General features: G+C 42.9%; 1 protein-coding gene across 3 annotated transcripts in view; it reads right to left on the reverse strand.

Moving 5' to 3' along the window:
* pHCl-1 (pH-sensitive chloride channel 1) overlaps positions 1–23,694 on the reverse strand; it is a 104,329-nt gene that overhangs the window by 6,672 nt on the left and 73,963 nt on the right. For all 3 annotated transcript variants that reach the window (XM_065428841.2, XM_065428839.2, XM_065428840.2), the window contains exons 7-8: positions 17,625–17,817; positions 12,066–12,297 (exon numbers count right to left, since the gene is read on the reverse strand). In XM_065428841.2, the coding sequence (XP_065284913.1) occupies positions 12,066–12,297; positions 17,625–17,817 (425 nt within the window). The remainder of the gene's footprint in view (positions 1–12,065; positions 12,298–17,624; positions 17,818–23,694) is intronic.

A 23,694-nucleotide genomic window follows, 5' to 3' on the forward strand; every position in this document is an offset into this window, starting at 1 on the left:
CAATGATTCATAGCATGATCAAGAGATGCAGAATTCTTTGCCACGAGGGGCACCTGCCAGATGATTCTTTAAACAGCATGGCTATGTTCACATTTCAACATGCAACAAATATGATAAGTTTTGTTGCATTTAAAAGAAAAACTTAAAATCTGGTGAGTCTATCGTTCCAATTTGCAATTTTTTCGTCAATATTTTACGAAAAATTGGCAAAAATAGCGAGTTTTCAGAAAATGAGACTATTAAGTTTACAACTGTAACTCATCAATGGAAAACGATATCGATTCCATGTGCTGCATTTAATAATACATCTAAAGTGGAGAAAATTAATATATTACACACGAATCACAAAAAAATTCAGTAATATGGAAATATATAGCTTTTGCAGAACCCTTGTACATAACGTAACCAATTCACGTAAGATATAAATTGACATATTGAATTTGTCCTCTTTGAATGATCTAAAGGCTGCCGTTTACAGAACTGCGATAGGTACTCTTAATGCAGAGCTATGAATTGGTAAACTTCGTGCTTCTATATATTTCGAGATTTCGGGTATTTGAATATTATATTAAAACAACCGAGGCCTTAAATTGAAATTCCGTTACCCAAAATCAATAGTATTTAGCTTTTTCTATCAAATGCGACAAATGTCCAGGGGTTATCTCAGAAAAGCATTTCTGCGTTTTACATGCGTTTCAACAGGCCCCATCGGAGTTGCAAACGGCAGTTCATGCTAATGCGCACTGTCAGATGGCGACGCAGTGACGACACAATGATGAAGGCTATGTTTGATGTTTGTTGAGGGAAGACAGGGATAAGAGAGTGAAATAAAGTGATAAGGGTGACTGTTATCGGCCCATTTCATTCCTGCGTCTTTGGCCCTACGAAAGCTGGCAAGCGCACGTGTTCTGGCACGTGTTATAGGCTACGCGACGCTTGCACAAGTTGTGTCAAAGGGACAGTTGACGTCGCCAAGCGAGAAGTCTGAGTGAATTTGTGCACTAATGGTTAGAGTATGGGGCTGTTGTGATTGGAGAGCTATATTCGATTCAACACCGATGTGCACGGCTGGACAGGGAACAAAGGATGGAAAGAAACGACAGGGGCAAGCGATTCTTTTCGTCTTTTGTTCCCTGTTGCGCTGTGCACACCACCACAGATTATCAACCAGCCCGGCCTCACACGTTGCTTACATCGCGCAATTGGAAACATAGTTTTTTTTTAATTTAATTTCTATAAGCTGTTGAGAAAGACGATGGCAGCTACGGTCGGCAAAGACCCGGAGAGCTGGCAAAGAAATCTACGCGTGAACTTGGGAGCCCTAGCACGTAAGACTACCCCCCTGTTTTAGTCAAGCTGGTTTCGGCCTTTGAAAGCATATATGCTGGCGACTTCTGATCGGGGAAACTTCGCCATCCTGTGACTAGAATCCGCACTCATGAATTCCTGTGCACATAGAACACAGAACATTTCCACAAACAATTGACGGAAATGTTTTTGCAGTCGGCTATCCGTGCTTGGCCATGCAAGTGGTCTGGGAGACCATCTTGCGAAAAATGAAATCAGCGAGAAGAGAGGGTGGTTTCAGCCGAGAAGGAGACCGGGCCCTAAATAGGGTCCTACATCCCTAAGATGTACCACAATGGCAAGAAGGTGTTGGGAAAGTATAGTACACCTGTGGATCCTTCGGGGCCGCGCAAGCTTGATGGCTTGCGCCCCCGCATTTTAAACTAGAACAGGATGAGTGGATGTCAGAAGAAGCACGCTGGACCGTACGTGAAGTGCGCAACTGGCGCTGTTTATGTGTTGACGCTTTCATGTAGGAAGGCACATATTGATAAGGTTAGACGGTGCGTTAATGACAAAGCATGGGGGCACGAACTTGGAATTAAGAATTCCTGTTTTCTATGACTGACACTTCAGTGCTGTAATTTACTGTCGTAACACCTAGTTCGTATTTTTTTAGTAATGTTGAAATTGTCACTTTTGCCCGTTTTCTATGAGTGACACTTAATCGATGCAATTTACTGTTGTAACACCTAGTTTGTATGTTTCACAACTTATTGCTGTAACACCCAATTTTGCATTTGTGATGTCTTAAATCCCCATCTGTCACGACCTTATGGCCAACAGTATCGTAATATAATAAAGGGAAAATCAGACATCCACCTGTTCGTAGCAATTGCTACAGAGGAAACCGATACGGGTTCCTTGAAAGAAAAGCCTCGCAGTTGAAGAAAAATTCGTCCTGGTCCGGGACTCGAACCCGGGAACCACCACCTTTTCGGGGTAGCTCTGTAATCTGTGTATATAAAAATGGCTGACTCATTTTGCACATGCTCGGTGCAGCTAGCTGGCGCTTTTACGTTCTGTGTCTTTCCAAAAATAAACAGTTGTGAATAAGCGCTCGCTTGTCCACCGTATGTGCTTCCGTGTCTATTGTGCGCACTACAAATTTCACCATAAATAAGCCCTGTAATTCACTTTTTGAGTGAGTAAATTATTTTTGCAGATAATTGGTTAAGAAAACATTTTGGGAAACTGAAGTTATTCAGGCCACAAATTTGGGGGCTATAACAATAATTTTAGGGTGTTCCCTTTTTTTTGCGGAAACGACCATGCACACTTTCCTAATTTTAATAGCACGTAATAAACGAAACGCGGCAAAGGATATGCATTGCAAAATGTGCCCCATCATTTCCTTTGCAAGTAAGAGGGGATGACGGTTACAATTTTAGCATTCGTGTGAACTTCATGTGTGCCGCTATTCTGTTCTATATAGCTGTTCTAAAAGCTGTTCTATATAGGTGATGTGCTAACCTGAACATGATGTTAACACTGACCATCTTTTTTCTGTGCAGGGTTCACTCTGCAAACATTCTGAGAGACTTCAGCTCTGAGTGTAAAAAATACATTATCATCGATGCTTGCTAGAGATTATGCGGCAGCTGCCATGCCGTAATCAACTAAGTCATTATTTATTTATTATTTTTATTAATTTCTCTATAACTTTTCTCACAATTCTGTGTAAATATTCTTGTGTGAATAAACTACTTTTAGTGCAAACTTTCATCTGTTTTTCATGTACATGCACCTTCTAGGTTGGATACTGCCTTTTACCAACATGTTCACACATACTGACGAATGTTTACACTATGCTACTATAAGTCGTATCTAGGACGAATGTTACTAGGGTGATAGTAAGACGTCAGTAGCAAGTACATAAGCACATGTAAGTCAAATATTGCCACAGTGTTACTACAGAGCCTTAATACTTGTGTTGGTTGACCGTTACTAGAACGTTTACAGATCATATATGAACATATTTCAATTGAAGTACGGTGGCCAATTCTTGATCGGATGTTACTAGGGTGTATAAAGACAAACGTTAATAGGTGATTGCTAGGAAACTGGCAGAACATTTACAAACATTCTTCAATTGGAAGAATGTTAATATGGTGTATAAAGAAGGCTTGTTAATAGGGGATTGGTAGGAAGTTAACAGAAGTTACATGAACATGTCTGTTTTGAAAAAATGTTACTAGGATGTATAAAGACAAATGTTCATAGGAAATTGGTAGGAAGTTGAAAGACATCCTATGAATATGTTTCTATTGGGAGTTGGCGGCCAATTGTTTCTAGGGTGTTACTAGAGCGTTGTTAGAATGTATAAAGACAGCTGGTAGGATTTCAATTGACTGTTGGTATGTTCTAGTAACAAAACTCTAAAGACTGTCTAAAAGATGTTCCCAGAAATTTTTATAAGGGTCACCTTCTGCTTAATTGAATGCCACAGGGTCATCATGGTGTGCGTTTGAGGGTTGCGTGCGCACGTATTCTGTTGTTCTCACGGGATTTACTTAAATAAGGAAAAGCTCCGAGTTCTGGGCTTCCATGCAAGGCTATTTGCTCTCCGGCATTGTGTAAGCACTAAGACAACAATAAATCAGGAGGCTTTTGATTTCACACAATAATTAGCTCACGTAGTACACTGATCCGAGGTACGGCGTTATTGCCAGCCATGACACTTCTGATCACTGCTAGGCGTAGACGGTAAAAGTACTTGTTACTGTGTGGAATACAATAGGTGACAACTTGCGATGAACAGCGGTAAAAAGGACAGAGATGCCTAGGGCCCTCATGCTAAAAGAGTTCAAAGGGGCTCTTCTGTCGAGTTAGAAGAGAAGCGTCTGAAAGACGAGTGCTCCACGCCAGGGAAGGCCTGTGTTGATGCTGTCACTTCGTTTCTAAGCGTGAGGTAAGTCCTGTATTAGCGAATGTGGTTGCTCTGCCGTCATTGCTGGAAGCCAGCCAGACCAAATGGGTCTTAGAGGCTGGCGCAGAACAGTTTTTAGAAGTTTGTCAAAACGAGTTTGCCTTGATACGCGAATGTGAGACATCAGCTAGACACATATAGAACAGTGCAATTAAAGCTTCAAATTTCCCAACGGAAGATCCTTAGAGGTCTGGAGTCGCGGTATCTTACGTACTGCACTGTTCAAACACGCGCCACACTGCTCTCGGTTTTCTGGCCTTCAGGATCCAGGTAAGAAAAATCTAAAGAGAACACATGAATGCGCAAGCTACTCATTCAGTGGAATGTTCTTTTCTTTTTTTTTCTGGTAGAATTTAATAGAATTGGATCACACCAGGGAAAATCCTTCCTATTATTTGAGTGTGAACGCGCAGTGATGTAATTCCCAACATACTGGAAATATATTTTTTGTCAGATACAGCACAGCGATGGCAGGACAGTTAGTTATGTTGTGGCGGATGGGCTTCCGGTATACCCTTCGTTTCGAGCCTTCCTGGGCGGTTTTCGTAGTTGTTCCAGCGCTGATGTTATTTCTGTGAAGTGAATTTCCAGCAAACTGCTACCAGAAAAAAGAAATCTTCAAAAGCGTTACAAATCAGAGTATTTATTTAAAAGAGAAAGATACGAGAACTAGGATGAAAATCACAAAGAAAAATTTAAAACAGCAGTCACTGCAACAGAAAGAAAGATTCGTGGGGTACCATTCGTGCTTACGTCTCTTTCCGTGCACGCTGAAATCTCTAGCGTACAAAGCATTCGTTCGTAGATGAATGAACGTGTTGGATTTGGATGGGCTTACTACATTTTCCAAGGAAAGAAAGAAAGCACAAAAATAATTGTCAACAGCATCAAAAACGGTGGCTTGCCAAGGTTGATTGCCTGGCGCTATGTTTCCTTCTATTCAAGGTGTTTTCTCTAGCTGCACCAAAATTTTTAAAAATGCCCTGTGGCAGACAGCACAATTCTAACCCTAGATCTAAACTATTCTATGAGACAGGCATTACACGAGAAATCAAACTACCTAATTGAATATTATATCATATTAATAATTAAAGCTTCTTAGGTAATTACATTATGGTCCGTATCTTAATCTACGAATTTTAGCTAGCGATTATGCAAGGCACAATGTTCAAGAGTACGCTAGTTTTGCGATATTAATCCTAAATGTGCCCGAAAAGATGCATTGAAATTTCAGTTGCTTTTGTGCTTCAATGCAAAAAACAGAGTTTTCTTGAAAAAGTAAGCGCAATAACGGGGCATTTTTACCACAAGTTTGAGGGTGCATATCTCGAAAGTGGTGCCACCCTCAGAGTTATATGTAAGTTCATATCTTTTGCATGCTCACTAATTACAATTAGTAATAGAAATATTATCCGTAAGTAATTAAAACGGTAATGAGCGTAAATATGTTTATTGCTTAATCAGGGATCTTCTATACTATAAGTACCGGCCGCCACATTGCGCAATTTAGATCAAGCATTATAACTGTTCTATCGGCCACAGGCAATTTTCAAATATTTGGTCGCGATAAAAGAATACCATATTTATCCTGCACGTTAAAAAAGAACTTTGTAGGGTATTAAAAATAATTGTCAGATAGAGTGCGTTCTTATTGCGTTGTTTTCAGTCAAATAGTGCCATTGTTCGATGAAGTGGAAAGCGTCGGGTCGTCAATGATAAACAACAATAGCAGCAGCAACAACAACAATAGACTTTTGCGATCACAACCCAATTACAGCGACGCTGTTTCTTTGCAACACTTCATTAGGAATTACAGTTGCCTGATTACAAATCAGATACTTGAAACATTTGCTCACCCCTCACTAGTTTGAAATCTTGCCGGCATATAACGTTTTCGAGCACCTGTTACGGAATTTTCGCAAATGCCAGCAATTTATCCACACACACTTTATTTCACCAGAAAATTGGCCATGACGTGTCCCCCCCTCCCCTTCCTCCCTTCCCTATTTGTTTTTATCGCTGGCTAGCTGTGGTCTGAATGGTCTGTATGTTTCTCCCAGGGCAGCCGGACAACTTGTGCGCGGCGAACGTGTAATTTCTTCAGCGTTTAGTCCAATACGAGAGCGGTGAGTTGACGTTAAACTTTACCTTGCATGCACACCACCGCTGTTTATTTGCGTAGTCCACAGAACACACAGGGAGGCGTGTTTGCTTGAGCCGTTGTTGTGCGTCATTGTTCGTAATCTCCGAGAGTTGAGCATTATCATTGCCTCAAAGGGCACATCGTATCGTGGCAGAAGTCATAAACAATAATTGAATTATGGAGCTGTAGGTAATTCAACTAATTATTTTAAAGCTGTACGTATGCACCGTATGCAGGAATTCGCAGCCTTCACCACCTTTCGCGACATAGCGAAGACGCTCCTGTTCTACGCGACACTTTATTCAGGCCTGGTTGTCGTCGACGCGGAGTGCAAGCTTTGGAGCCATTTTTTCTGGCCCGTGTTTACGTGCTCCTTCTGCATACGTGACCAGCACGCCAGCTCCAAGCGATCTCTTCAAGCTATGGACGATTGTAATGTTTACACTATCACAGCCCATCCTCTGCATTTTTTTTCGCGTAGAAAAGCAAGCACAGCATGTGCCATACGCGCAAACTACGCATTCCGGCCAGCGGCGGCACCAGCCTGGATGTGCGTAGGCGAGCGTCATCTTCTGGTGTTGCAAGAAACTCAGTGAGGCGCGCGGCATAACCGTCTCAGCATCCAGAAAGTCGGGACAAGAATCAAAGAAAGTTTCGCTTTAATATACGCAAGGTGCTTTGTTTAGTTATTCGAGACCAATGGGGAAATCTCCAAAAGATCTCGCATAATGCATGAGATAGAGGAAAAAGTGAACGTTCAATGATTATTTGTAACACTTTAAAGCGCTAAACTATCCCGACACATAAAACTTTCGCCACACAGGACATTTAACATGACTCCCTCCCCTTCCCATCCCTTGATTGCGAACTCACTCAGTGTCATGCACAATTATTTTAGGACTATGGAAATCATTGCGAGTAACTGCCATAGGAATGTTTGAATGACTAATTTTCTAGAAAGGGTATAACTCGGATACATGCATTTCACTTAGCATTTTGATTAGCCATGATGGTCCCTTTCTTTTTGCTAAGTTTGATCTTGGTGGCGTTTGCAGTTATGCCAGGGAACCGGGCAATATTTTGCGCCGCTGGTAAAACAGACTTATAACGCTCCAGAGCACCTGCATACGTAATTTATTACAAAAGCCACAGTTGACCCATACTCTTTGAACTTTGCCTACGCATTGAGCGGAATATGCTCCTGACTTAACCCATTGTCTTGGCATAACTACAAACGCTTCTGAGATAATACTTGACAAAATAGGGAGGCTAATATGGCAACTTAACATCCAAAGTTAAGTGCGTGCGGATTAAAACAGGTTTTGCAAAAACATTGTGAAGCCTGTTTGGAAAGTATTATGGGACTGTTATCACGTACGTTTCGTAATGTCCCAGAGAACTTCTACGCGATACCAAGTTTGTGTTGGGTCAACACAAGGGACACGTTAATGGTAATGTGTACACAAAGTTCAAGCTGTGTAAGCTAATTACGGCCGATCCAATAAATTACGCATGCAAGCTCTGCGGAGAGCTACAAGTGTGTTTTACGAGCGGGACGAAATTTAGCGCGCTGCCCTTGAATAACGAGAAAATCCCCCGAGATGAATTCTAGGGAAAAATTGGGCAGAACGATATTTCGAAAATGTGTGCCAATGTAAATGCGTGTGGGTCAAATATAACCTTTGTAAAAAAAAAAATTCTTTACTAAGTGCTTGAGCGCGTTATACGTACATTTGACGCTGTTGTCCAGTGTCACGGAAAAGACTGCAAATTACTGCTAGATAAGATTTACGTGAAAAGGGGTTGTCTGAAGATAATGTTTGGAAATACTTTAACGCTTGTGACATAATTAGGAGCGTTGAAAATTATAAGCGAACCTTCACTTCTTTTCTTCATATTCAAGCAATATAGTAGGCTTCACTGGTGTCGTCAGTGAACTAACTGAGGCACCTTATTCATATTTGGTGAAACTCAGGGGTGGGTTATGGGCGGTATGTATGGGAATTTAATGTGTCTGAAATAACTGCGACCTCTGCATAAAATTACGTATACAAGCACGCCTGAGCGGTAAAAGCAAGCTTTACTAACGGCATGAAATTTTACTCGCTGACCTGGGCTAACTATAAACGTCACCAAGATCAAGTTTAGTGAAAATCGGATCAACATTATCGCCAATCCTCCCGCAAAAAAGAACGTATGTGAACATGTCACTGCCTTTATAAAAGATGCTTTAACAAGTGCTTGAAAACATTAAATGGGACCGCTGTCTGAAGCACGTGGAAATGTGTGGTTTAAGTATAGGTAACTGAAGTTCCTATTGTAACTGCTCGAAATAAACAGCTTATCTGCAAGTTAGATTATGATTCTGGTAGGCAGCACGAGTCTGCTGGCATTTTTTATGGGCTTGCCTGCTATAATTGTTAATGCGTGATGTGGCAATGACTTAAGAAAGTTCGGCCGCTGGGGCTTCACATGTAAAATAAGGGAACGAACAACTTATCCATGACGTGGTGGGCAATAAAATCGAGCCTCGTTTAGCCTGCCTCCCGGTGTCGGGAGGATGCTTCTTTTTGCGAGGGCCAGGTCAATTCTTATACGGGCACGCATACCCGCTTTTAATAGGCGCAATATGCTACAGAAACAGGAACGAGCCTTGGTCGACCTTACGACGGGTGTGAGAACTGAGTTAATGCTCTCAGATACGTGGATGAAAACAAGACACACAAATTTCACAATCTGAATGGTGACGCAGTGCGTTTCATCTCAAATAATTTCTAGCATAAACCTGCAATACTGTTAGGTCGTTTTCATATGACAGTACGCTGTCTTATATACACAGTGTTTCGAAACTTAATTGAAATAAAGTTCCTAAAAATTGAAATAATTTCACCAGCTGTCAAAGGGCGAAAGATAGAATTTCCAAAGACGAATTCGAAGAATTGGGCAGCCAGCTTGCAGAACTCACGAGTGTATTACAGGGATAATAAGAATCATTGAGGCCTGTGCTGACGTGCTTACTGAAGGTCTGAGATTTTATGTCATGGAACGCAAATATGGTGGCTAGAATGACGCAGGTGATTTCCCATGGACCAATGATCGGCTCTATGGGTTAACTGCGGAAGACCCGCTGATGTCGTGGGGACTAGAGACGGTGAAGATGTCGTGGCGATCGTACTGACGAAGACATCATCAGGAAAAGCAAGGAGAGGCCTGAAGACGAATGTGCAGAATAATATACTACATGCGCGATTCATAGTGTGTCACAGCAACAAAACGGGAATCGGTGCCTACGGATACTTGCGGATAGGGTATACGAGGCAAAATTTAGGCATCAGTGACGCTTTTAAACGTGTATTCACACCAACTACTCAAAATGTTGGACTGGTACCATCTAACCATTCAATTCAGCTGATATTTTTTTATATTACTATAAACCACGACTCGTGACCTGTCGATTGCGGTGACCTGTTATAGGTAGAGCGCCATTCGGAGTCATTTACAAAATGTGAAAAGCAAGCGAGTCGGAACTGAACCGTTCAAATGTGCCAGCCCTGCCACGGAAGCACCTACGTGATAAACGAGGGAGCATACTACGGAACTAACATCGCAGCCCAATCGGAGGAGTTCTCGGAAGCCGATCTCGACGGCGTGTGCTGTCTGAGCGTTCAGGCAGCGTAGTTCCTGGGAGTCCCACTTCCAGCACTCTCCTCTTTAAGAGGCACAATTGGAAGGTATCTGTAAGAAGGGGCGCTATAACGTAAAGCTATTTTAAACTGTTTCTATTCCACTTCAGTCCCCCATGATTGGGAAAAAAATGTTGGGTCTACCCAAGCTTTGCCTGTATGCCACCTGACGTCAAGAAAGCTGCCAGAAATATCGATTTGATACAACGTGTGCACACTAATGATGCATGACTAGACCGAGAAAAAGAAAATTAATTGTTTGCGATTGTACGATTTTATCACCATTAGCCCCCCGCGTTTGGTCAAAAGCTTTCGGGCTGCGCAAACTTCACCTGTCTGTGACGTGACGTCCCAAAACCACGAAAACTCACTCGTCGAAGTGACGTGGGTGCATTTGGGACGCTATAATACGCCGAATAAAAGTGAATTATTTTTTCGAATGCTCCAAAAAGAAAAGAAGATGGCTGCCTGCCAGTCACTGCGGCACAGTCTACTCGCAGTTGCCGCGGAGAATGGATTTATTTGCGTATAATAACCGCTTTTGCGTGACAATATAACGGTGTCGAGCCTTTTCAACCCATACACGGCGTCGCTTTGCCAACTCTTTTTCACTGAGGATCAGTTTTAGTGACGTTTTTAGCCTTTCGTTGCATGCTACCGCGATCTTTGACCAGCAATCTCAATCTAAGTAAGGGAAAGCGGACTAATTGCAGACGCCGGCACCACCCTTCTCATTCAGTTATCTACCTTCACTGCGCTAGCACGGCCACATTGAAACCCCCTCCAGTTCTGCGTGCTTCTCGCCTTTTGTCAGCCAATTATATTAAAAAATCTGTCAAGGTTGGCACTACTAGTCGCTTTGAAAGTAAACAAAAACAACTTCTTATAAACGGGAATAGCATTAGGTTGGGTGGTGCAAACAACGTTGCGAGGCACCACCCGATGCTTGCGTCAGCGGTTACGTAAGTCTGACAGTATGACGTTGAAATGAAAACAGATTGAAATAAAAAAAAATTATGGGGCTTCACGTGCCAAAACCACTTGTTATATATGCGATGGCACTTTCTTCAAATGCGGCCTACCAACTCCTGGTTGCTTTGAGTATACAGCTCGGCAGCAATAACGGAAAGATTTCAAAAAGAGAGAGGTGGAGAGACAGAATTGGCATTTTGTATTCAAAAAAGGAAAACTAGTTAATTACGGTAGAACCCTCTGTCTGTAAGCTGTGCTTGTAAGGACTCGTTCGCCATATAAGAATTCAAACTATAGACATGCATGATAGAAGTATTCACGCCGCCTGTGTCCAAAAGTGTAAGGAGCTCGCACCCTTAGAACGCAGCACGTCCTTAGAAGCATGCACAGAATCGTAAGAATGCATAGAGCGGCAGCGCCATTTCATAACAATAAGTGATAAGTCAATTGTAAGGCATCATGAAATGAACAATCTCTAAAACCCAAAGCGCATTGAGTGATTAGCGTTGTAGTTATATAGGACTGTGAGACGTGAGAACAATACCTGGAGAGCAGTGGAAAAAAAAGTGCTAGCTGCATTGTTCACTATCATTTGAGGAGCAGCTTCGGTTACCCCAGATAATTTCTCTCCGCCATATTTTTTTTCTTTTCTACGTCACTGCTTGAGCTGCACTTCAAGCACTCCGGCTTGACTTTGCCCCCAAGCTTGACTTGCGCTGTTATTTGTTCCCGGTATTAGAGCCGACCACGATTACTGCCTATAGCGGTTGCAATTATAAAAACTCGAGTGCTTGAGTGGAATTTGTCAACCAGCTGAGACTACGAGCTATGCCTGAGTGTATCATGTGATATCGATGATCAGCTTCTAACTGCCGAAGCGTCGCGTCTAAGTCAGACACTTTCGAACGCAATAGCAAGCAGCTTAAACCAAAAGCTCCTGCTTAACATGTGAGATCAGACAAAAGTCATCGAGTTAGTGTGGAGGGTGTACCTTCATCTCGAGATGCTCGTGCCTCAGCGGAGGCACTCGCAGCGGCTCTGCTGAGGCCGGGCGACTGGGTCGCCGAGCGGCGGCGGCCGCCCTTTTCCTGAGGCCCAGGTTTCGGTACAGGTAGTTGACGATGATAAACTCGAGCATGGACGCGTAGATGAAGAACATGCACACGCCGTCCCACAGGTTCATGGCGGTCAGGTTGGACACCACGGGCAGGGTGGACCGGAAGCTGCGCACGCACAGCATCAGTGTTAATTTTGGAACACTGCAGCCTAAAATGCAAAGGAACAACGTATGTAGAGTGACAAGCAAAAGTTGGTAAACCAAGAGTGACGCGATTTCCTTTCTGCGCAGCCCGATAATGTTGATTGAAATGAAGTTGCAGAGCCGACGTGTGTGTGTTCGACCGATGCAATGTATTGAAGGAATTTCACTCCGCGAAACTGTGTTAAAAAAAATCTTTCTTTCTTTCTTTCTTTCTTTCTTTCTTTCTTTCTTTCTTTCTTTCTTTCTTTCTTTCTTTCTTTCTTTCTTTCTTTCTTTCTTTCTTTCTTTCTTTCTTTCTTTCTTTCTTTCTTTCTTTCTTTCTTTTTGTGCCGTGTTTTCCAAACCATTGCTCGCTAAAGATCAATATCGTCACTCCTGCATATGTTCTTGCGGCTTCTGCGCCCTTCACTAGTGTCCGCGGTGGTGCGCCCTTTACAGGCAGTCATGTCGACCGATGCCCCCGTTGGGAAAGGTGAGAAGTTGATTATCGTGAGTAGCCGAAGAAGGAGCTGTACCCGTTGCGAATCAAACAACTTCGGATGCATTTTATCCTCCGTTGGCTGTGATGCGCAACGATAAGGCTCTTTTATTTGGCCAGCGGGCATCATTTTATCAGCCAACAAACGCGCGCTGATAACTTAATCTCGAAAGAAAGACGAGAACATGGATTCGTGTTACTGACAGTGAAGGGATTGGTGATAGTTTGCTGTCATATCTATATCAGGTGAAATTCAGTGAGACCTGGTTGGGTCGCAACAAATCCCAAAGTTTGACTTGTGGAGTCGAGCCAGTGATACACTCATATTTTCATCGCAGCTACAACAATCCTCTTTACGTTTGCAAGGCCGCGTCAGTGCTGTCCTGTTGGCTTTAACGCATGTACACAAATTTGAAAATAATACTTACACTGCACCTCGTGGCAAAGTACGATTTCCAACTGCACATGATGTTTTCCTATATACACCGCGGCAGGTTTACCGTTAGATTATAAAGCACCTAGTTAGTACATCTCATGACGAGTCGCTAACAAATACTTTGCACATCCATGAGAATGTCATAATTTGTAGCGCAGTGTGCGGAAAACTTTAAAAACGTTATTTTTACTAAAACAATTTTTTCTTCGTTAGCTAATGATAACCCACACTGAACATTAGGTTGCGTGAAAAGGCGAATTCACCTAGCGTTCATCACAGTGTTCATATTACTACGATGGGATGGGAAACATATCTCGCTACTGATATCATTCGTGACCGCAAGAACCGCGGAAATAGTATCAACGAAATATAATTTTGAATCCGAGCCAGACTCCGGGGTGTTTTTCTGGCACCTAGTGTAAGACGTGTGCGGAAAACACAATAGAGCGCGAGGTGCCGACAAACAAGAACCGTGCTCGTCGCTTTGGCACCGATAAGAAAACAATAGCTTTGTCCCGAGCCACGAACGCTTTATTTACTTTCGCACTTGAGCGTTCCGCCACCGCAATGAGAGCTCAGGAAGGATCCCGGCTATTTTCATCCGTCCCTCTCGCGGATGAGTGGCGGAGCTCGGCACTATTGAGGGCGCGCAATCACGTGATGCGCTTGCCGCGAACAAAGGTACGGACCGAGACGCGAATTCTGCGAATGCACCTTGAGAGTAAAGAAAGTCCCCATATTTGTCATCATCTAACTGTTTCATACTGTCTTTGTGCCCGGTAATCTTAAGAATTGTGTCGTTGTTCCTCTAAACCGGTTCGTACGTCACTGGGAGTCCAGTAACTTGATGCACTTGCCATGAACAAAGCTGCTGACCGGGACACGTGAATTCAGCCGACACTAACAGGGACACTTGTTACAATGTCCGGCTAAAATACTCCCATAGCCATTCTTTAGGTTACTGCTGTGCTGGCGAGCTCTTTCATTGAAACACTGTCCCGTTTGACCTATATAAGTTTTTCCACAGCTCAGCGGCATCTGATAGGTAACGTTGCGCCTGCAATCAGTGAAACAAGATTTATGATTTGTGGTGCACAAGGGCCTTTCACGCGTTTTCATACGATGACATATCGAGGAAAACTTTCGCGGGGCACTGAAAAGCAAGTTAACAATAGGTTTATTGGAAACTTTCTTTAGATTGTGTGAGAACTTGTGCAAGTATGCAACACGTGCACTGGTCTCTTGTCTTTATTCTTTTCTTTGTGTGATGGTTCGGAACTACTTTTCTTTCTGCAAGATAGCTTTGCACACTGAAGTGATGACAGAACATGCAAGTATGGCACGTGCTGCCATACTTGCACAAGTTGTCACACAATCTAAAGAAAGTTTTCAAAAGACATAATGTTAATTTGCTTTTCAGTGCCCCGCGCAAGCTTTCCTCGATAAGTAATTCTATGAAAACGCGCGAAAGGCCCTTGTGCACCACAAATCATAAATCTCGTTTCACTGATTGCAGGCGCAACGTTACCTATCAGATAACGCTGAGCTGTGTAAAAACATATATAGGTCAAACGGGAGAGTGTTTCAATGAAAGAGCTCGTCAGCACAACAGTAACTTAAAGAATGGCTATGGGAGTCATTTAGCAGGACATTGTAACAAGTGTCCCTGCATTACCATAATTAAAAACCTAAATTCATAGGGAAAGGAAAAGGTAAGAGGGAAAGCGAAATAATGGAGGCTTATTATATTCGAAAGGAAGGAGATAAATGTGTAAGAGCTCCCTCTCTTGCCTTGTCTGGAAAAGGAATAGCTTTTTTGGATGAAAGATTGTGATGTTACTGATTTGCATATGTTTTTGCGACTGGTGTACGCATGCCTATGCTGAAAAAGGTATAAGATGGTTGGATAATTTCAAATAAACCTCCAGTTGGCAGTCAGCGCTTGTTTGTGGTATTTGTCACCTCATGTCCTTGTTTTGTTCGCGCTGTTCAACGTCAGTTCGAAATATGAACCAACTAGCCTTAATAAACCTCAGTAATGCAATTTATCATTTAACATTGCTACAATTGTCATCTAGCAGTACTTGTATCCTGCCGCCGTCCCTGCTGGTGGAATGCACAGTGTCGTGTAGATAGCGTGAATAACATGGGCGGTGTCTGGCATGAAAAAGGTATAGTTTAGCATAGCAGGACTGTTGCCCCCCTCCCTCCCCCCCCCCCCCCCCGCCCGGTAATCCTTGCCAGCTTTGCACATTACAGAAATGCAGACAGAATGATTTCGCCATCGTCAGGCTTTCTTACACAATGTTGTATTGATGACCTTCTCGTTTTGAAAAATAAATGATTCATTGAGAAGTAAAGTCGCGTTTGTTTGATGCAGTTCGTAAAATAAATACCGTTTTAACTGCGCTTAAAAGTGCATAGATTCAGAGTCCCATCGCAAATTCTGACGTGTGGTGAGCCGTCGTGTTGGCAGAAGACAATCTCAGCTGTATCTCCATGCGGACATTTGCGACCTCGTTTTTATCCAGCAGAACACGCAGGATCAACTTGAGGCTCGACAAAATAACGACAATCAGCATTTCCGAAGTGTGAATGGGCCTATAGTGTTTCTCTGTATTTTTTGCAATGTATCTCAGTGCACTTCGGTTGTGAAACTGCTACATCCATGCTAATTGTTCGATTGTAACCACAACAGCAACAAGCTCAAAACGAAATAAAAATTCCCCTTTTACAACAAAATATGTCGCCTTCTGGATTGCGCAGGAAAGAGCACAAGGCACCCAGCTCCCTCTCCACCAATACGGGCCCCTGTTTAAATCCGTGGCTCCGCAGCCGTTAGTGCCCGTTTTTTTTTTCTTTTTTGTAAATTATAAAAAAAAGATTGCAATGATTTATGACTTGTTTAACTGCAACTTATTGCATCCAAAAATCGAATAACCTTAATAACTTGCTTAAAACAAATTTTTTTAGACGCTTAAGATTCACTTAACGTGAGGGGTCACGACGCATTGTACTGAAAAATCCATGCGGTCCTTGTAGTTAGCCGTTCCTGGAAAAAACATTCAGCTTAATAGTACCTATAGTTCACGAAGCAACTCTCATGTGAATTTAATCAAATTTGAAAGTTTTTCTTCGTTCTCTTCTACACCTGTAACAATTGATCACATAGTATACCAGTAAAATTGATTTACTGCATAGTACATACCTCATAGTACAGTTTACTGTGTATAGTAAACTTACAATACCTATATTGGTTTTAATTCAGTGGAACCCCTATGCGCCACAGTTTTCATTCCAGGAAGAGCATGTTTATTATGTTCAATGTCAGGAGGGTCAAAGAAGAGATCGCGCTGGTCTTAGAAGCCCTTCACACAGAATCATCATGCAACAGCATTAAGCAACAGCATTCATTTGGCACAGCTGCCAAAGCGGTAGCGGCATTAACAAAAGTAGCTTTATTTCGTATGAATTGTTTAGTGCAACAATGCCGAACTAGCATCTAATATAGCTCAAGTAAGCGACATAACATACCAGGTTTCATGCTTCAGTCTTAGGGTGTTCAGACTGCTGGGTTTGCGTTCTCCTACAATACACCTTTGGTGGTTCCAATATGAACACATTATTTGTCAGTGTGAAGCAACAGCAAGAGCCAGCCGAAGAACAAAGAAGATTTACTACAGGCAATTTGTTGTTGAAGGAACCGGAAATGTTGTTGGTCACACGTTTTCATAGGATTTTGAACAGTTTAAGCAAAAAATTGTTTCTGTACAAGCTGATGCTATTTTAAGTATAGCACAAGCACACTGAAAAAATGTTTCTTAGACACAGTGCTGAATAAAATTCTATCGCTACAAGTTCCAATAGTGCTAAGTTATTAGAAATCGTCAGAGACAACAACTTGCATGCTGATGAAACCCATAAATAATCTGGCACATACAGCTTTCGTTTGGATAGCCTTGACGGAGGAAATGCTCGCTTTGTTGTGCAAGCTAGGGATTTCGTCGTATAACGGTAGGACCGAAAGGACGATCAAGGCCTGGCTCGTTTATGACAGTCAGTATTTGCCTGGCTTCTATTTCCCGGCTTGGAAGTGATAAGCATTTGAGGCAGTTTCGACTGCGGGAATTTCAAAGCGTCTGAGCAAAGTGCCCTACAACCAAACCCAACCATGCTTTCACAACTTCCGGCACGTACTAGCTAATGAGAAATAAGTGTAGGTCATCCAAGCGGGCTCCTCGGTGATATCGATGACCTATCGTGCATACTGTGATACTGTTTACTATCCACAACTAAATTCTGCGCTTCAATGGGCTAAGCCGGAGCGGAATCCGCGTGCCCATGTAGAGTCTCTCGTCGCTGGTTATTCACCCACCTGTTGGTGGTAGTGCAAAAGTTGAGCATGGTGGTGACGCCGATCATGACGCGGGCCGGCACGGCGTTGATGTCGAGCCAAAAGCTGATGAAAGAGCTGGTCACCAGCACGATGCCCGGCACGAATACGGTGCTGATGTAGAAAGACTTGTCCCGCGTGAACACCAGCAGCACGCGTAGGCAACTGTAGTTTCCTGTGCCAAACGAAGACGCAATGTGAGGAAGCAATGGATGTCGCGCTTGGAGATCGATTAAGAAGAGACAAATTTTAAAGGATAGTGGCTCTGCGATCTGTTACAGCCACCGAGTTCAAACTGCGCTGTTCTGAGCAACTTGAGGGGCAATGGCGCCAAGAGATTCGTCATGCGAAACACATCAAAATATAAGCTTGCGTCTCTTCGTAGCATAACAAGCAGTAGCACTGACAAATGTTACGTCAACCCAATGTAATCAGAAATATAATAATGCCAGTAATGTTGTTTACTTTCGTACAAGGAGGCAGGCTGCTTACCCAGGTTGGCAAGAAGGATAAGCCGTCCTTTTTGAAACAAATATGCTCCTGCTGGGTACTGATGGAGCTGGGTTTAATGTTCAAGTTGAAATTGTAGGGTACTGATTGGTTACTTTGTATCCTAAAGGGCAGAGACACCATTAATATACTACCATGACAATAAAATAAATAACTCAGTTTAACGGTAAAACAAATTTTGAAGGTAGAAAATGGGTAACGCATGGATAGTTAGGAAAAAGATATTACTTCGCCATGTCCTGCGTTAAGCAAGTAGCTCGTACAGAAATAGCTCTTGTCCATACATATGCAGCTAGCGCAAATTGTCGCATGCGCCTAATTTTACAAACGTGTATGACAGTGGAGGCCTGCACAGTTAACAGATCAACATGGAGTTTTCTCTGTATCAACTTTGCCACTCTGTACAGCGATTATTATATAATAAAGTAGCTGACAAAGTAATATTGCGTGTCTGGCCAGTATGTAACAAGACCACTTACGTAGCAGCTGAAGGGCTTGTTAGAGCAGTGAATACCGGCTCTCGAATTACAACTCGGTGGCATATTCATGTTGCTACTTCAAGCAGCCCCATATGATATGTGCCGTGTTATCACAGTCGACTAGAGGTTGCAGAACAGTACTAATGTCAATGCTTGTTCAAGGAACCTAAATGTATGTAGCGTGCTGTTCAAAGACATTAAGCACTGATCCGTCTGCACAAAATTACGCAGCCACGAAATTACTCAATGACTATAAATGAATCTCCGTTTGCTTCGTTATTTGAACGGTATTGTTGAGTTTGGCCCTGCTGCATTAATAAAAAATAAAATAAAATAAAATAAACGTAAAGTTAGCTCAATCGCCTAGTGAAGTGCTTAGTGATCACTCGGACATCTACGTGCTGTGTTTGATCTTGAACTTTTAACATATTCATTACATTGCTTTGGTGTAATTCCAGATTCTGACGTAGTAATTTTTAGATATGTTCAAGAAAACTGACGGTGTGTTTGATTCTTTTCTAATCATGATTCGCTGCCTACGGCTCGATGGGAGTGAGTCACGTCGTTACATTGCTGAATAATCTTAATGTAAAATATGAACCAACGTTTTCGGGGTTTCCCGAAGCAGTTTATTTTATCAGCCACTGTTATTACAGCTGCTTAATAAATCCTCCTGTAATGATTAATGTATTTCTTTTTTCTCTTGCTACTACGCGGCCTGTCCAATTCTTCTCACTGTTGTCTGTTTGTCTGTAAGGGATAAAACTATACAAAGCCACAAAGACACGCTAGCAAACACAGAATGTTAGTGCCTCCTGTCACGCTACCTCACAAAAGGAACACGTGACCAGGTAACGCTACTCTAATCCGTTTGTGAGATCATTCATGCGCTGCAGATACGATTGCAGAACTATACGGGTTCTTGTACGTGAGCAACAGTTCTTATACTAGTTATTCATATTTCGTCAGTTGTATCAAATAATAACTGCAACACAGTGTTACAGGTTATTTTAGTGCGTATATCTGCAGGCCGTATAATAACAATTAAAAAGTGCAGAAACCGTCAACGATAATTGTAAGTGTGAGCGGATAGCCTAACGCTTCCAGATCTTAAAACATTTCGCTTTATTAGAGAAACCGTACGCTAGTAGGGGTCATTTAAATGTTGCAGTGAGAATATGTAGGTCGCATTTGTTGTTTCGTAGCTTAATTCCGTCTGGATATGTGTGGAGACCCATCTCTTTCCGCCGGCTTGATTAGGCGTAAATGGTAAAGAATGCCCCGGTAACCAGCAGCCCAAGCTCATTCACCCGATGTACCAGATGTGTAGTGCCTCAGAATTGTTCATTCAAATAACTTTACTCAGTGCCCTGCAATTTGGTGGGGTGGGCCTGGACCCCGCCTAGGTTTCAGCCAAGGGTTGTTGGCCCTTGGCAGCTTCCTCGGCTCGCTGGATGGCCCAGAGTTGGTGCTGAAGGTCCGAGCTGAGCAACGCAGACTCCCAGCGCGCGCGTAGGCTGTCGCTGTTTGGGGCTGCATCCCCGTTACCCTGTATTACAGCCGTACATTCCCATAGGATATGCTCCAGGGTGGCTCTAGAGTTGCAATGTGTGCACTTGTCGGTTGGGTATAAATCTGGGTGTATTAGGTGCATGATAGCTGGACTCGGATAGGATCTGGTCTGTAACTGCCGCCATTCTACAGACTGGTTTTTGCTTAATTTTGGGTGCGGCGGCGGGAATTTACGCCTCTGCAATCTATGGTGTTGTGTAATCTCGTGAAATTTGGTCATTCGATCTTCCCACTCCCATTCATTGGTAGTCGGTGAAGCAGGTTTACCCGAGGCTCGGTCCGTATGTTCTCGAGCCATGCGGTGCGCCACCTCATTGCTACCGTCTGGTAGTGTGTGAGTGGGTGTCCAGATGAGATCGATATTTTCGTCGCGGTTATTAGCTAATTTCAGGAGTCGTAGTGCCTCTGGGGAGATTCGACCATTGGCGAAGTTTCGTATGGCCGTCTGGGAATCACTGATAATCACGCCTGCTGGTGTTTGTGCTATGGCTAGCGCAATAGCTATTTCCTCTGCGGTTTCTGCATGTAGCGTGTTAACTGTAGCGCTCGTCGTGCATTTTCCCTCGTAATTTATCACCACTGCTGTGTAGGCGCGCTTGTGTCTGTATCTAGCTGCGTCTACAAACGTGGTGTCCTTGCTGTTACCGAATTCCTTCTGTGTATTGAGTGCTCTGCTTTCGCGTCTACCCTGATGGTGGGTAGGATGCATATTCTTGGGTATTCGAGGGATGGTTATCATGTCTCTGATGTGCCTGGGCCTATCTACTTTGACGCCATGTTGGGTATGATACTTTATACCTAGGCGATCCAATATTTGCCTGCCGGTTTTAGTTTTTGACAGGCGTTCGTACTGTGCTATTCGTTGTGCCTCGATTAGCTCATCCAGTGTATTGTGGAGACCTAGCTACAGTAGTCTGTCGTTGCTGGTGGTGATGGAGAGTCCGATTGCTTGCTTGTAGATTTTTCTGATTAAGCAGTCTAATTTGTATTTTTCTGACGAGTACCATCGTAGGTACGGTGCCACGTATACTATTCCGCTTATTACGAACGCTTGGACTAGTTGAATCAGATTGCCTTCTTTCATCCCACTATGTTTGTTGGCTATTGTTTAAGTAGCCGCATGATTTGAGATGTTATGTTGTCTAATTTGCGTATGGTCTCTCCATTGTAGCCATTACTTTCAATGATGAGGCCCAATACTCCGATCCTGTCAACCTTGGGTATGGGCATAACTTCTGCTGTAGTTAGCTGAATTTCCGGATTGTTTCGTTCCTCATATATATATATATATATATATATATATATATATATATATAGCAAAACTCACACATGCGTGCACGCTCGCACCATACATTCCCTGAACCAAAAGCGCAACAAGACAGGTGAGCGCTAAAGCAAGAAATAAGATACTTTTAATGATTAGATGCTTGTAACAAACATTTTTTTTTTTTGCTGTGTAGTGCGAGTGACGCCTGACTTATGCCCCTGTCACCACATTTATTGACTAGGTAGGCTTCTGAAATGAGGTGGGCCTTTTCCTGTTTGTTTGTCCATATTACGAGTGTGCGATCAAAAATGCACTTCCAACTGCAAACTGCGCAATGGGTGACCAAATGGGATCGACTTGGGTTCTTTAATCTGAAGGAATGTTCTTCTAACCTTTTGTTTATACACCTGGCCGTTTGGCCTCCGTAACAAGATCCACATGACAGGGGAATCTCGTACACAACATTGTTGCGGCACGCCAAGAATTTAGGTCCATGCTTTACCTTGCATGAATTGTGCGCATCCGAATCTGACATCTGTATTTACTATTGCACAGCCTGGCACAGGCTAGATAATTTCTTAGCACAACAAAACCCAACTCTAACACCATAATGGTTCACGACGTTTTTGAGGCCATGTACCAGCCTACGTACATAAGGAATAACTGCTGGCCTTTTGCGATCATCAGTGCCATTCCATCGCTTGCTCTTTCTCTGCTTTTTAACAATTTCACTAGTTTTGGGGCAGTTGTCCTGATTGTGTGCTCGGGATAAACAGCCATGGTTAGCCCACTGACTTGATCGTTAGCCCCTTCCAGCAAGCGGTGCTGGTTATTAGTGTAATATTTTTCAAGCATCTAATCGTTCAGATTACAGACTTCTTGCTTTAGCGCTCGCCTTTCTTGTTTCGCTATTAGTTGAGGGAATGTATGGGGCGCGGGTGTACGCATATGTGAGTCTTCCAATTTATATGGATGTTTGAATGCGATAAACTTTAAGTCGTGAGTCAGCGCTCGCGTTTCGTCTCTCTTCGTCCTTGTTATTAGTGCATGCTGTAAGTAATAATAATGCCGATGTACCGACTCGCCCAGCTAGCTACCGTACTACAATGCACTATTGCCTCTAAAATTGTTAATTAAAGCTTTAGCTTTACTGCCTGTCAAGCCTTACATTCTGACAGCAAATGTGCAAATGTGCTTATCACAAGTTATCAGCGCAGCACCCTGCGTTATTTGGTGCAGAATGTAAAACAGCTGTATAGCTGCGACATTAGCAATCTCTAGGAACGAAAGAGAATGGGGGGGTCCAAGGCGGCTGTGCTGGTGCCTAAACATCACCCTCCCCCCTCCCCCCCCACACACGCACACACACACACAAACAAATACCTGGAAATTTTCGATATCCTCGGCTTTCTGACTACGCCCGGGGGAGAGGGGGAAGGGGGAGGGGACAGAAGACCTATGGGCCCCGGGTGCCAGATGGCCTAGCTACGCCAATGCATGCTGGTCTCCTGTAGCTACTTCGTATCTTTTCGGTGTAACTTGCAAAATTCGTTCAGTCACCTCTTTATAAATTGGTGACAGGCTGGCGAACAATTTAGCGATAAGACAGGTGTCGCCAGCAGGTGAATTGACTCACAATCATTTCTCGAGTGATTTCGCATCTCGTGGAGTAAAAATGCTTGAGTACCAGATTGCCGCAGTGACTAGTCTTTGAAACGAGCATGAAATAGCTTATTGTTTGCACGTAAGCTGTTTCCGCTGAAGTAGTTTTGTATAAATAAAGTTCCATTTTAGAAACGAAATACGCGGTTTTATAGAACCTTAGAAAATTACTTGTGGTAGGTCGCATTATTCTATTCTTTCAGCTGGAGTATTCAAACACGCGGACATTACTTGCACGAGAAATTGAAACCTATTCAACTAATTGGCAGAATTTCTCTAATTGAGTATTGTATTGACATATAAAGTATTGACATATTGCAACTAATGAGTTGTAGCCGATGAGTTTGGAAGGCGTATGCAATTAGACTGAATTTTCAGGATTACGCACGTTTTGAGATATTCATTGCCAAAATATACGACGAAATAGACAGCCGTTCATCTTAGTTTGGTGCTTCGATGCTTAAAAGAGAGCTTTGATAAACAGGTAAGTGAAATAACAGTGCATGTTTACCGTGAATTTCAAAGCGCATGTCTCGAAACCCATGCCATCCTCAAAATTTGT

The sequence above is a fragment of the Dermacentor albipictus genome, chromosome 4 (assembly GCF_038994185.2).
Source record: "Dermacentor albipictus isolate Rhodes 1998 colony chromosome 4, USDA_Dalb.pri_finalv2, whole genome shotgun sequence".
NCBI classification, from domain to species: Eukaryota; Metazoa; Arthropoda; class Arachnida; order Ixodida; family Ixodidae; genus Dermacentor; species Dermacentor albipictus.